A 15,703-nucleotide genomic window follows, 5' to 3' on the forward strand; every position below is an offset into this window, starting at 1 on the left:
TCCATCCATCCATCCATCCATCCATCTTCTTCCGCTTATCCAAGGTCGGGTCGCGGGGGAAGCAGCCTAAGCAGGGAAGCCCAGACTTTCCTCTCTCCAGCCACTTCGTCTAGCTCTTCCCGGGGATCCCGAGGCGTTCCCAGGCCAGCCGGGAGACATAGTCTTCCCAACGTGTCCTGGGTCTTCCCCGTGGCCTCCTACCGGTCGGATGTGCCCTAAACACCTTCCTAGGGAGGCGTTCGGGTGGCATCCTGAACAGATGCCCGAACCACCTCATCTGGCTCCTCTCGATGTGGAGGATCAGCGGCTTTACTTTGAACTCCCCCCGGATGACAGAGCTTCTCACCCTATCTCTAAGGGAGAGCCCCACCACCCGGCCGCTTGTACCCGTGATCTTGTCCTTTCGGTCATAACCCAAAGCTCATGACCATAGGTGAGGATGGGAACGTAGATCGACCGGTAAATTGAGAGCTTTGACTTCCGGCTCAGCTCCTTCTTCACCACAACGGATCGATACAGCGTCCGCATTACTGAAGACGCCGCACTGATCCGCCTGTCGATCTCATGATCCACTCTTCCCTCACTCGTGAACAAGACTCCGAGGTACTTGAACTCCTCCACTTGGGGCAGGGTCTCCTCCCCAACCCGGAGATGGCACTCCACCCTTTTCCGGGCGAGAACCATGGACTCGGACTTGGAGGTGCTGATTCTCATCCCAGTCGCTTCACACTCGGCTGCGAACCGATCCAGCAAGAGCTGAAGATCCTGGCCAGATGAAGCCATCAGGACCACATCATCTGCAAAAAGCAGAGACCTAATCCTGCAGCCACCAAACCAGATCCCCTCAACGCCTTGACTGTGCCTAGAAATTCTGTCCATAAAAATTATGAACAGAATGGGTGACAAAGGGCAGCCTTGGCGGAGTCCAACCCTCACTGGAAACGTGTCCGACTTACTGCCGGCAATGCGGACCAAGCTCTGGCACTGATCATACAGGGAGCGGACTGCCACAATCAGACAGTCCGATACCCCATACTCTCTGAGCACTCCCCACAGGACTTCCCGAGGGACACGGTCCAATGCCTTCTCCAAGTCCACAAAGCACATGTAGACTGGTTGGGCAAACTCCCATGCACCCTCAAGGACCCTGCCCAGAGTATAGAGCTGGTCCACAGTTCCACGACCAGGACGAAAACCACACTGTTCCTCCTGAATCCGAGGTTGGACTATCCGGCGTAGCCTCCTCTCCAGTACACCTGAATAGACCTTACCGGGAAGGCTGTTTTTTTTAAATGAATATTTAGCCAAAATCCATTCATAAGTTTTTGAGTTACGTTGCTAACCGACAGACAACGCCCGGAGAAAAACACAACCGCTTTGGCGGAAGTCCACGCATTAAAGCGTTACCTTGGTCTCCAGCATTTCTCGGTGGAAAGCGTTCGATGGAAGCTACTTGATAAACCATCACCCGGAAAAACTTTGAATCAAATTTGGAGGTGTTTATATTGTTCAAAGTCCAATTGTCGGACATTTGCTTGAAACCGTGGATGTTTCCGCACGGTTCTTTAAATCAAAAATTTGTAGAAATAATTACGAACGTTGGAGAATTATGTATTATGTGTGTATGTTTATCCTAAACACTTCATTTTACACACTATCATTTTTTGGACAATTCCACAATATCATACCGTGGCCTTAAAGGGAAACTGCACGTTTTTTTTTTTTTAATTTTGCCTATGGTCAATCATTATGAGAGACAGGAACTCACACCTCTTTTATTTGTAGGATTCTTAAGATGATTAAAACGCTTGGAAGATTCATTGTACCGTATTTTCCGCACTATTAGCCACACCTAAAAAACACAAATGTACTCAAAAGCTGACAGTGCGGCTTATAACCCGGTGCGCTTTATATATGGATTAATATTAAGATTCATTTTCATAAAGTTTCGGTCTCGCAACTACGGTAAACAGCCGCCATCTTTTTTCCCCGTAGAAGAGGAAGTGCTTCTTCTTCTACGCAAGCAACCGCCAAGGTAAGCACCCGCCCCCATAGAACAGGAAGCGCTTCTTCTTCTACTGTAAGCAACCACCCGCCCGCGTAGAAGAAGAAGCGCGCGGATATTACGTTTCATTTCCTTTGTGTGTTTACATCTGTAAAGACCACAAAATGGCTCCTACTAAGCGACAGGTTTCCGGTTCATGAAAAGACGCAATCTCTCCATCCGCACACGGACTACTATTTCACAGCAACTGCCTAAAGACTTTCAAGAAAAGCTGGCTACTTTCCGTGCATATTGTAAAAACAAGATAGCTGAAAAAAAGATCCGGCCAGAGAACATTATCAACATGGACGAGGTTCCACTGACTTTTGATATTCCTGTGAACCGCACTGTGGATACAACGGGAGCACGTACGGTGAATATTCGCACCACAGGGAATGAGAAGTCATCCTTCACTGTGGTTCTAGCTTGCCATGCTAATGGCCAGAAACTTCCACCCATGGTGATATTCAAAAGGAAGACCTTGCCAAAAGAGACCTTTCCAGCCGGCGTCATCATAAAAGCTAACTCGAAGGGATGGATGGATGAAGAAAAGATGAGCGAGTGGTTAAGGTAAGTTTACGCAAAGAGGCCGGGTGGCTTTTTTCACGCAGCTCCGTCCATGTTGATATACGACTCCATGCGCGCCCACATCACGCTGGTTTTTAATATATTATTAAAGTTTGACTGACCTATCTGACTGTTTTTTTGACATTCCTTTAGCGCAGTTAGATGCGGCTTATAACACGGGGCGGCTTATAGGTGGACAAAGTTTTGAAATATGCCGTTCATTGAAGGCGCGGCTTATAACCCAGGGCGGCTTATGGTGCGGAAAATACGGTAGCCTTCAAAGTCCTCTAAAACAACTTCAAAACCCCCATCAACATTTTAGATATATACAATGTAGTAACAGACACTTTACAATATGTACAATATTTATCATATTTCGATCATTTTAATCATTGCCGGAACTTCTTTTCTCAGTGCATTTTTTTCCCGAATTCCGGCAACAAGTGCGTGTTCCTACTTACGTTGTGTTTTCTAATCATGGCAGACTTGAGCAGGAAGGGAAGAGTGCGACGTTGGGGCAGACGGAAGCCGAAAAAGTGAGGTCGGTGTGACTTTTGACGATATAAATATGAAACTTGGAGACAAGCTATTTGGACATAAATGGAGTGCTTACCCAAAATAAACCTGGAAAAAAATGTCCCCGGCCAGCAGGACCAAACAGACAACATGACACACACGCAGCACGTCATGCGTGTTATTACAGTACATACAGAGTCCAGCTAGCTGTGCACAAACAAAACATGAAATAATAATTTACAGATACTAATATGATTGTTTATGTTTTTCAGTCAGTACAGGTTGGCGTCCTAGCATATTGTGTTGAGCGTTACAAACTCGAAAGCCTTTCGGGCGCCGACGTATCTTGCCGTAACTAGCTCACGGCTAATACCATAGCACGCCGATGTGTTGCTACTAGGGGTGTAACGGTACGTGTATTTGTATTGAACCGTTTCGGTTCGAACGAGTTTCTAAGCTAAAGTCTTAACAAGCTGCTTTGCTTCTTCTGCCTGTCTCAGCATTGTCCCACCCACACAACCATCTGATTGGTTACACACAAAGCGGTAACAGCCAATCAGAGCGCATGTAGTCAGTGCTTAGCGTTTAGCAGGTAATCATCAGGCAGCGGGCTCTCCCAAATGATAATAAACACCTCCCAGTCAACTACTAGTAACATCACTATGAGCCCGTTGACGTTCTAGAAACTTTAAACTGCAGGTCAGCTCGCTCGCAGTCCCGGCTTGAGGTGAAGGCTAATTAGCTTTTAGCGTAACGTTAGCTAATTTTGCTGTGTGTGTTACAGACAGAAAAGCTTTGAATGGCAGGGTCCCTGCTATCACATGTTGATAAAAATATAACATTTACATAATAAAAATCAACTACAGGCTTCCCAAATGCTGTAATAAATTAAGCATGATGAGTTGACTCGAAACTGTTTAATGTTGCACTTTTTATATGTAGAAGAAAAGTTTTGTCATTTTATTTAATCTGAGCAACAACCTGAGGCAGTTTAATGTTGATTAACGTGGGCAGAATTATTATAGTGTTCCCATTGTTAAAAGGATAAAGCCATTGTTTACTTTATTGGTAAATAAATAACCCTCGCGGTGGGTGTGTGTGTTACGGACAGCAAAGCCCTGTCTGTCTGTTATTTCACTTGACCTTTTTCTGTGTTGATTGAGCTGTGTTGAAGCAGCAAAAAAGGACATTGTGTTAAATGAAGAGTTTCTGTCTCTGATAGTTGATATAATAATGTAAGTGCATCATTAAGCCTACATGAACTCCATGGTGTTCAGGGATGAATAGTCTCTCCTATTGCTATTGTACCATTTTTTCAGCTATAGTTACATTAATCATTAGTAATGCAGCAGCCTAGTTTTGAATGGCAGGGTCCCTGCTATCACATGTTGAAAAAAATATACATATTACAATATATTACACACAAAGCGGTAACAGCCAATCAGCAGTGGGTATTCAGAGCGCATGTAGTCAATGCTTCAGCGTCGAGCAGATAGGTGTTTAGCAGGTAATCATCAGGCAGCGGGCTCTCCCAAATGATAATAAACACCTCCCAGTCAACTACTAGTAACATCACTATGAGCCCGTTGACCTTCTAGAAACAAACTGCAGCTCAGCTCACTCGCAGTCCCGGCTTGAGGTGAAGGCTAATTAGCTTTTAGCGTAATGTTAGCTCATTTTGCGGTGTGTGTGTGTGTGTTACGGACAGAAAAGCTTTGAATGGCAGGGTCCCTGCTATCACATGTTGATAAAAAATATAACATTTATATAATAAAAATCAACTACAGGCTTCCCAAATGCTGTAATAAATTAAGCATGATGAGTTGACTTGAAACTGTTTAATGTTGCACTTTTTATATGTAGAAGAAAAGTTTTGTCATTTTATTTAATCTGAGCAACAACTTGAGGCAGTTTAATGTTGATTAACGTGGGCAGAATTATTATAGTGATCCCAATGTTAAAGGGATAAAGCCATTGTTTACTTTATTGGTAAATAAATAACCCTCGCGGTGGGTGTGTGTGTTACGGACAGCAAAGCCCTGTCTGTCTGTTATTTCACTTGACCTTTTTCTGTGTTGATTGAGCTGTGTTGAAGCAGCAAAAAAGGACATTATGTTAAATGAAGAGTTTCTGTCTCTGATAGTTGATATAATAATGTAAGTGCATCATTAAGCCTACATGAACTCCATGGTGTTCAGGGATGAATAGTCTCTCCTATTGCTATTGTACCATTTTTTCAGCTATAGTTACATTAATCATTAGTAATGCAGCAGCCTAGTTTTGAATGGCAGGGTCCCTGCTATCACATGTTGAAAAAAATATACATATTACAATATATTACACACAAAGCGGTAACAGCCAATCAGCAGTGCGTATTCAGAGCGCATGTAGTCAATGCTTCAGCGTTGAGCAGGTAAGCATCAGGCAGCGGACTCTCCCCAAATGATAATAAACACCTCCCAGTCAACTACTAGTAACATCACTATGAGCCCGTTGACCTTCTAGAAACTTTAAACTGCAGCTCAGCTCGCTCGCAGTCCCGGCTTGAGGTGAATGCTAATTAGCTTTTAGCGTAACGTTAGCTCATTTTGTGGTGTGTGTGTTACGGACAGAAAAGCTTTGAATGGCAGGGTCCCTGCTATCACATGTTGATAAAACTATAACATTTACATAATAAATCAACTACAGGCTTCCCAAATGCTGTAATAAATTAAGCATGATGAGTTGACTCGAAACTGTTTAATGTTGCACTTTGTATATGTAGAAGAAAAGTTTTGTCATTTTATTTAATCTGAGCAACAGCTTGAGGCAGTTTAATGTTGATTAACGTGGGCAGAATTATTAGTGTTCCCAATGTTAAAAGGATAAAGCCATTGTTTACTTTATTGGTAAATAAAAAACCAAAAAAATTAATATTTTGTTGTTTTCTTACTGTACCGAAAATGAACCGAATTGTGACTTCTAAACCGAGGTACGTACCGAACCGAAATTTTTGTGTACCGTTACACCCCTAGTTACAACGCTAGAAAAAATAGTTCCTACAATAACAATGTTGCTACAGCTTGGTTATTAAACAGGTTACAGAACATAAATGAAGTATTGTTGGTGGTTTTTTGAATGCATTTTTTAAGTGATTTAGAGGTAGAACTGATTGCTAACATTAGCTGCGTTGCTAGCTACCAAGAACGAGCTGAGTTTTACACACTAGAATGCAAAGAACAACAACTTTTGTCTTCTTGTCTCTCATAATTGCGAAGGATAGGCACAATTCCAAAAAAAAAAAGTGCACCGTGACATTTTGATCCGTACTAGATGGTCCACCTCGCAGCTGGCATGGTTTTTGGTTGGTGTTGAGGAAAAAGATGGAGGAGAAGATTGCATACGACACAAGAGTGTTTGGATTAAAGCGTCTAAGCAACACAAGGCACACTGGACCTTCTATCCAACGTCACGCTAGAAACAGTCCTTTGAGAGGGGCGGGGCTTCATGACGTCCAATAGAAAAGGAGGACTACAAAAGTGCCTGGGAAAAAAATGCTACATCGGGGGTGCTAGTGATATTTTGGTTTCCTGCTCGCCAAACGGGACGGTTTCACTCAAGCGGCGCGGCGGAGATGCAGAGGTTGTTTAAGGCACAAGCCACCTGCACGATCTTGTCGAAGGTGGACATGTTGGACGTGCGCTCGGCGGCCGAGGCGAAGGGACTCTCCACGGGCCCGGTGAGCATGGCGTACCGCCGCCGCACCATGGACACCACCCGCTCCACGTGGGCCTGCACGTCCGTCGCGGCGGCGCCCGCCGCCAGGGAGCCCTGCGCCGTCCCGAAGCGGGCTCCGCGGGCGGCCACGGCGTCGGAAATATCCAAGTCCCGGCTGGCCAAGACCACGTCGCCCGGGAGGAGCTTGCACAGAAAGCCGCAGCTCTCCGCTAGATCGCGAGGGCTGACGTTTCCCATGATGCCCCTGGAGACGAAGGTGACCACGCCCTGCGGGGCCACGCCGATCAGGTAGTTCAAGACGTTACAAGCGGCCGCCGTCCCCTGCTGGGGCTTGTTGCCGCTGGCAACCGGGCCCTCGCAAGGCACGGTGAAGCAGTCCACGATGACGGCGCAGTCCGGGCAGGAGGCGCGCAGGGCCACCGGGAGGTTTTTCCTCAGCTCGGCTCGCGAGGGCCAGAAGACGGCGGTGGGCACCAGGGTGGAAGACATGATGTTGACCATGTGATGCACCGTCCTGACCACGGTGCCCACCTTCACGCCAAAGCGGTAGGCCAGGTCCTGGTTGCGCAGGTCCAGGCGGAGACGCATGAGCGTGAGCAGGAGCTGCTGGAACTTGGAGAGCTTCATGTTCCTGATGGCGTCCATGTGCGGCGCCAGGAGCAGCATGACCGTCTCCAGCACAAAGAAGTTGGGCAAGCCCGTGTAAAACTTCACCTTCTCGGCGTCGTTCCTCAGCGAGCTCTCCGACAAGGACATCTTTTCCACCGACTCCCTCAGCGCTCGGTTCTCGCGCCTCAACGCCTTGAGGAGGTCGTCCAAGTTGGAGGTCCGGGCGAACGCTTCGTCCTTACCGTCGCTCGTGGACTCGTCGTCTTCGTCCTCGTCGTCGGCGCTCATCGAGGACGACGCGCTGCCCTCGCGCTCCTTGGGACTTGACTCGTTGGGTCCGGACCCGCCTTGGCGCTGCAGGAACAACAGGGCGTTGGCTGCCTCCACCCGGGCTTCCTGCTTGTCTGCTGCGGCCTCCGGTGGACCGGGCTCCTTCATCTCAGCAGTGAAGATGGAAGGAACATAGTCCGGAGAACGAGGGTTCTTCACTTGTTTACCTGCAGGCAGGAAAGACTTTTTCTTACTCACGTCAACCAGTCGCACAAGCAGCTTCCCACACAAGACAGACCGTTGACACTGCACACCAAATCGGATTTTTCTGCCCTTAGGTGACACAGATCGCATATTTGATGCCAGTCTAAACGCTCTAAAGTGCTTCCGATTAGGGGTGTAACGGTACGTGTATTTGTATTGAACCGTTTCGGTACGGGGGTTTCGGTTCGGAGGTGTACCGATAAGTAGCCGCCTCCGCTTCCTTCTGCCTGTTTCTGTCAGTCCTCTACACACACCCAGCATTGTCCCACCCACACAACCATCTGATTGGTTACACACAGAGCGGTAACAGCCAATCAGCAGTGCGTATTCAGAGCGCATGTAGTCAGTGCTTAGCAGGTAATCATCAGGCAGCGGACTCTCCCCAAATGATAATAAACACCTCCCAGTCAACTACTAGTAACATCACTATGAGCCTGTTGACCTTCTAGAAATATAAAAGGCAGCTCGGCTCGCTCGCAGTCATGACTTGAGGTGAAGGCTAATTCGCTTTTAGCGTAACGTTAGCTCATTTTGCGTTGTGGGTGTGTGTGTGTTACGGACAGCAAAGCCCTGTCTGTCTGTTATTTCACTTGACCTTTTTCTGTGTTGATTGAGCTGTGTTGAAGCAGCAAAAAAGGACATTATGTTAAATGAAGAGTTTCTGTCTCTGATAGTTGATATAATAATGTAAGTGCATCATTAAGCCTACATGAACTCCATGGTGTTCAGGGATGAATAGTCTCCTCCTATTGCTATTGTACCATTTTTTCAGCTATAGTTACATTAATCATTAGTACATACTTGCCAACCTTGAGACCTCCGATTTCGGGAGGTATGTGGGGGGAGGGAGGGGGGGCGTGGCTAAGAGGGGAGGAGTATATTTACAGCTAGAATTCACCAAGTCAAGTATTTCATATATATATATATATATATATATATATATATATATATATATAAGAAATACTTGACTTATATATAAATAAATAAATATATATATATATATAAGAAATACTTGACTTTCAGTGAATTCTAGCTATAAATATATATTTATTTTATTGTATATATATATATATATATATATATATATATATATATATATATATATAAATATAAAAGAAATACTTGAATTTCAGTGTTCATTTATTTCGTATGTGGGCTTTGTACCGAGGATGTCCTTGTGGCTTGTGCAGCCCTTTGAGACACTTGTGATTTAGGGCTATATAAATAAATAAAGATTGATTGATTGATTGATTGATTTACACATATACTTGTTGAGTTAAGGGTTGAATTGTCCATCCTTGTTCTATTCTCTGTCACTATTTTTCTAACCATGCTGAACACCCTCTCTCATGATGATGTGTGGCACGCACAAAAGTGCTTTCATCAAATGCACTAGATGGCAGTAGTGTCCTGTTTAAGAGTGTCACAACATTGCTGTTTACGGCAGACGAACTGCTTTACGGCAGACCAAAACATGACTGCTGTTGTTGTGTGTTGTTACCGCGCTGGGAGGACGTTAATGAAACTGCCTAACAATAAACCCACATAAGGAACTAAGAACTTGCCCTCGATCATTCTACAGTTATAACGTCATTGGGCAGGCACACCGTTTATATTGTGGCGGACCTGAGTCCGCCTGAATTTCGGGAGATTTTCGGGAGATAATTTGTCCCGGGAGGTTTTCGGGAGAGGCGCTGAATTTCGGGAGTCTCCCGGAAAATCCGGGAGGGTTGGCAAGTATGCATTAGTAATGCAGCAGCCTAGTTTTGAATGGCAGGGTCCCTGCTATCACATGTTGATAAAAATATAACATTTACATAATAAAAATCAACTACAGGCTTCCGCCAAATGCTGTAATAAATTAAGCATGATGAGTTGACTTGAAACTGTTTAATGTTGCACTTTTTATATGTAGAAGAAAAGTTTGGTCATTTTATTTAATCTGAGCAACAACTTGAGGCAGTTTAATGTTGATTAACGTGGGCAGAATTATTGAATTAGTGAATTATATTTAATATAGCGCTTTTTCTCTAGTGACTCAAAGCGCTTTACGTAGTGAAACCCAATATCTAAGTTACATTTAAACCAGTGTGGGTGGCACTGGGAGCAGGTGGGTAAAGTGTCTTGCCCAAGGACACAACGGCAGTGACTCGGATGGCAGAAGCGGGGATTGAACCGGTAACCCTCAAGTTGTTGGCACGGCCACTCAACCAACCGAGCTATACCGCCCCAATTATTATTAGTGTTCCAGGGGTGTGGGGGGTGGGGGGTGGGGGGTTGGTGGTAGCGGAGGTGTATATTGTAGCGTCCCGGAAGAGTTAAGTGTTCCAAGGGGTTCTGGGTATTTGTTCTGTTGTGTTTATGATGTGTTACGGTACGGATGTTCTCTCAAAATGTGTTTGTCATTCTTGTTTAGTGTGGGTTCACAGTGTGGCGCATATTTGTAACAGTGTTAAACTTGTTTATACGGCCACCCTCAGTGTGACATGTATGGCTGTTGACCAAGTATGCTTGCATACACTTATGTGTGTGTAAAAGTCTCATATATTATGTGACAGGGCCGACATGCTGTTTGTATGGAGGAAAAGCGGACGTGACGACAGGTTGTAGAAGACGCTAAAGGCAGTGCCTTTAAGGCACGCCCCCAATATTGTTGTCTGGGTGGAATTCGGGAGTATGGTTGCCCCGGGAGATTTTCGGGAGGGGCACTGAAATTCGGGAGTTTCCCGGGAAAATCGGGAGGGTTGGCAAGTATGCTGCCCGGTGGCGGGTCTCTCCCTTAGAGATAGGGTGAGAAACTCTGTCATCCGGGAGGAGCTCAAAGTAAAGCCGCTGCTCCTCCACATGGAGAGGAGCCAGATAAGGTGGTTCGGGCATCTGGTCAGGATGCCACCAGAACGTCTCCCGAGGGAGGTGTTTCGGGCACGTCCGACCGGTAGGAGGCAACGGTGAAGACCCAGGACACGTTGGGTAGACTATGTCTCCTGGCCAGCCTGGGAACGCCTTGGGATCCCCCGGGAAGAGCTGGACGAAGTGGCAGGGGAGACGGAAGTCTAGGCATATCTGCTTAGGCTGCTGCCCCCGCGACCCGACCTCGGATAAGCGGAAGAAGATGGATGGATGTTTTTTTAAAAAGCTGCAATTGATAAACGCTTTTTAGTTAAACAAAAAATTTAAAACTGTACATATATATAAAAAATGTTTTGGATTCCTAGGAAATAGCGTTTTTTGTAGGACCGAAAATTACTTGTACGCATATTTCCTTGTTACGTACATTGCGTAAGTTTATTACGTAAGTGAGCTGAAAAATAACGCCACTGTATATCCCCGCTAGAGCCATAAGAAGATTAGAACCCACTCAAACATATTACACACACACACTATATATATATATATATATATGTGTTTAATATAAATATATATATATATATATATATATATATACATACACACACACACACACACACACACAGGTAAAAGCCAGTAAATTAGAATATTTTGAAAAACTTGATTTATTTCAGTAATTGCATTCAAAAGGTGTAACTTGTACATTATATTTATTCATTGCACACAGACTGATGCATTCAAATGTTTATTTCATTTAATTGTGATGATTTGAAGTGGCAACAAATGAAAATCCAAAATTCCGTGTGTCACAAAATAAATTAGAATATTACTTAAGGCTAATACAAAAAAGGGATTTTTAGAAATGTTGGCCAACTGAAAAGTATGAAAATGAAAAATATGAGCATGTACAATACTCAATACTTGGTTGGAGCTCCTTTTTGCCTCAATTACTGCGTTAATGCGGCGTGGCATGGAGTCGATGAGTTTCTGGCACTGCTCAGGTGTTATGAGAGCCCAGGTTGCTCTGATAGTGGCCTTCAACTCTTCTGCGTTTTTGGGTCTGGCATTCTGCATCTTCCTTTTCACAATACCCCACAGATTTTCTTTGGGGCTAAGGTCAGGGGAGTTGGCGGGCCAATTTAGAACAGAAATACCATGGTCCGTAAACCAGGCACGGGTAGATTTTGCGCTGTGTGCAGGCGCCAAGTCCTGTTGGAACTTGAAATCTCCATCTCCATAGAGCAGGTCAGCAGCAGGAAGCATGAAGTGCTCTAAAACTTGCTGGTAGACGGCTGCGTTGACCCTGGATCTCAGGAAACAGAGTGGACCGACACCAGCAGATGACATGGCACCCCAAACCATCACTGATGGTGGAAACTTTACACTAGACTTCAGGCAACGTGGATCCTGTGCCTCTCCTGTCTTCCTCCAGACTCTGGGACCTCGATTTCCAAAGGAAATGCAAAATTTGCTTTCGTCAGAAAACATGACTTTGGACCACTCAGCAGCAGTCCAGCTCTTTTTTTCCTTAGCCCAGGTGAGACGCTTTGCGCGCTGTTTCTTGGTCAACAGTGGCTTGACACGAGGTATGCGGCAGTTGAAACCCATGTCTTTCAAGCGTCTCTTGGTGGTGGATCTTGAAGCACTGACTCCAGCAGCTGTCCACTCCTTCTGAATCTCCCCCACATTTTTGAATGGTTTTTTTTCCCACAATCTTGACCAGGGCGCGGTGATCCCTATCGCTTGTACATTTTTTCTGACCACAGTTTTTCCTTCCCTTTGCCTCTCCATTAATGTGTTTGGACACAGAGCTCTGAGAACAGCCAGCCTCTTCAGCAATAACCTTTTGTGTCTTTCCCTCCTTGTGCAATGTGTCGATGGTTGCCTTTTGGACAGCTGTCAAATCTGAAGTCTTCCCCATGTTTGTGTAGGCTTCAGAACTGGACTGAGAGACTATTTAAAGCCCTTTGCAGGTGTTTTGAGTTAATCAGCTGATTAGTTTGTGGCACCAGGTGTCTTCAAAATTTAACCCTTACACAATATTCTAATTTTGTGACACACGGAATTTTGGATTTTCATTTGTTGCCACTTCAAATCATCAAAATTAAATGAAATAAACATTTGAATGCATCAGTCTGTGTGCAATGAATAAATATAATGTACAAGTTACACCTTTTGAATGCAATTACTGAAATAAATCAAGTTTTTCAAAATATTCTAATTTACTGGCTTTTACCTGTGTATATATATATATATATATATATATTTATTTATTTAAGGCTGGGCAATATACCATTATGTAATACCGGTATCATTTAGAAAGCGGTACATATTTGAGACAATACCGCCATACCTGTATCTTTTGATGTGCATTTGTTACGGCTGTTTGCTCTTCTTTGCGCCTGACAGGTGAAGCTGTTTACGGAGGCTTCTCTGACGCACTGACAAACTATGCGCATCAAACATTTTTTTTAAACGCCTTGGGATCCCCCGGGAAGAGCTGGACGAAGTGGCTGCGGAGAGGGAAGTCTGGGCTTCCCTGCTTAGGCTGCTGCCCCCGCGACCCGACCTCGGATAAGCGGAAGAAGATGGATGGATGGATGGAACATGATATGGGGCTGGCTGTGAATCATAAAACGTTAATAGCATAAAAAACTACAATATTAAACCGATTGTTGTTGTTTTTTAAACAGATGATTATGACAGATTAGGGGAGCTGTTGACAAGGTGTGACACAGGTACATGGCAAGTAACTTCCATAAGAGTGGACTTTTAAATTGGCATAGCTGTAAAAACTACCAATAATGCCTGTACACGACCATAGCAAAAACGGATATAATAAGCCAAAATGGGGGGAAAAGGTGAAGAATGAAAACAAAGTGGTACCGGAGACGAAGTGCGTGCTGCACAGCCGGCTGCCGTCGTTAGGCAGCCAACCCTGGCGGTTGACGGCCGCTATCCACCGCTGCTTTCTCTCGGCGTCCCGGGGGAAGCGGTAGAAGGACAGGCTGGTGCCGGGAGTCCTTCGGTTCCTGCAGCCGGCCACCACGCACGTATGAACCATAGCAAAGGCGGCGGGGAGTGCGCGGAGCTCCGCCAGCTAGCCCAGCTAGCTAGCAAGCAGCCTAGCGGGTGCTTTTGACTCCCAAAATGGCGGCCAAGTGTCTAACATAGAAAAAAACAAAAAAACAAGGAAAGGGCGGGGTCAACGTCTGACGTCATACGTAGCTTTCGATGAATTCATGGTTACGTTATGGACAAAATTACACTTTACTAAACGTTAAGTGCATAGATTTCAACATTTAATTTTGTCAGTGTTGGTATAATTGATACTTTTTGTACACCAAAGATGCAATGATACATTATACGACATTAGGGTCAGAACTTCTACATCTTAGCTTTGAGTTAATATCTATTAAGTAATATTATTAAGTCATAAATTCGATTAATATAATAGTAGTGTGAAAGTCCAGTCCATAGTGGATCTAACATAATAGTGTGAGAGTCCAGTCCATAGTGGATCTAACATAATATTGTGAGAGTCCAGTCCATAGTGGATCTAACATAATAGTGAGAGTCCAGTTCATAGTGGATCTAACATAATAGTGTGAGAGTCCAGTCCATAGTGGATCTAACATAATAGTGTGAGAGTCTAGACCATAGTGGATCTAACATAATAGTGAGAGTCCAGTCCATAGTGGATCTAACATAATAGTGTGAGAGTCCTGTCCATAGTGGATCTAACATAATAGTGAGAGTCTAGTCCATAGTGGATCTAATAGTGAGAGTCCAGTCCATAGTGGATCTAACATAATATTGTGAGAGTCCAGTCCATAGTGGATCTAACATAATAGTGAGAGTCCAGTCCATAGTGGATCTAACATAATAGTGTGAGAGTTCAGTCCATAGTGGATCCAACATAATATTGTGAGAGTCCAGTCCATAGTGGATCTAACATAATAGTGAGAGTCCAGTCCATAGTGGATCTAACATAATAGTGAGAGTCCAGTCCATAGTGGATCTAACATAATATTGCAAAAGTCCAATCCATAGTTGATCTAAAATAATAATATTGTGAGAGTCCAGTCCATAGTGGATCTAACATAATAGTGTGAGAGTCCAGTCCATAGTGGATCTAACATAATAGTGAGAGTCTAGTCCATAGTGGATCTAACATAATAGTGAGAGTCCAGTCCATAGTGGATCTTACATAATATTGTGAGTCCAATCCATAGTGGATCTAACATAATAGGGTGTGTGTCCAGTCCATAGTGGATCTAACATAATAGTGTGAGAGTCCAGTCCATAGTGGATCTAACATAATAGTGAGAGTCCAGTCCATAGTGGATCTAACATAATAGTGAGAGTCCAGTCCATAGTGGATCTAACATAATAGTGAGAGTCCAGTCCATAGTGGATCTAACATAATAGTGAGAGTCCAGTCCATAGTGGATCTAACATAATAGTGAGAGTCCAGTCCATAGTGGATCTAACATAATAGTGTGAGAGTCCAGTCCATAGTGGATCTAACATAATATTGTGAGAGTCCAGTCCATAGTGGATCTAACATAATAGTGAGAGTCCAGTTCATAGTGGATCTAACATAATAGTGTGAGAGTCCAGTCCATAGTGGATCTAACATAATAGTGTGAGAGTCTAGACCATAGTGGATCTAACATAATAGTGAGAGTCCAGTCCATAGTGGATCTAACATAATAGTGTGAGAGTCCTGTCCATAGTGGATCTAACATAATAGTGAGAGTCTAGTCCATAGTGGATCTAATAGTGAGAGTCCAGTCCATAGTGGATCTAACATAATATTGTGAGAGTCCAGTCCATAGTGGATCTAACATAATAGTGAGAGTCCAG

General features: G+C 44.4%; 1 protein-coding gene across 1 annotated transcript in view; it reads right to left on the reverse strand.

Moving 5' to 3' along the window:
- LOC140677450 (uncharacterized) overlaps positions 1–13,898 on the reverse strand; it is a 16,786-nt gene extending 2,888 nt beyond the window's left edge. The window contains exons 1-2 of the mRNA XM_072911988.1: positions 13,721–13,898; positions 7,559–7,950 (exon numbers count right to left, since the gene is read on the reverse strand). Coding sequence (XP_072768089.1) covers positions 7,559–7,950; positions 13,721–13,898 — 570 coding nt within the window. The remainder of the gene's footprint in view (positions 1–7,558; positions 7,951–13,720) is intronic.
- Between the last annotated feature and the right edge of the window lie 1,805 nt (positions 13,899–15,703).

This window comes from Nerophis lumbriciformis, linkage group LG31, assembly GCF_033978685.3.
Source record: "Nerophis lumbriciformis linkage group LG31, RoL_Nlum_v2.1, whole genome shotgun sequence".
Taxonomy (NCBI): domain Eukaryota; kingdom Metazoa; phylum Chordata; class Actinopteri; order Syngnathiformes; family Syngnathidae; genus Nerophis; species Nerophis lumbriciformis.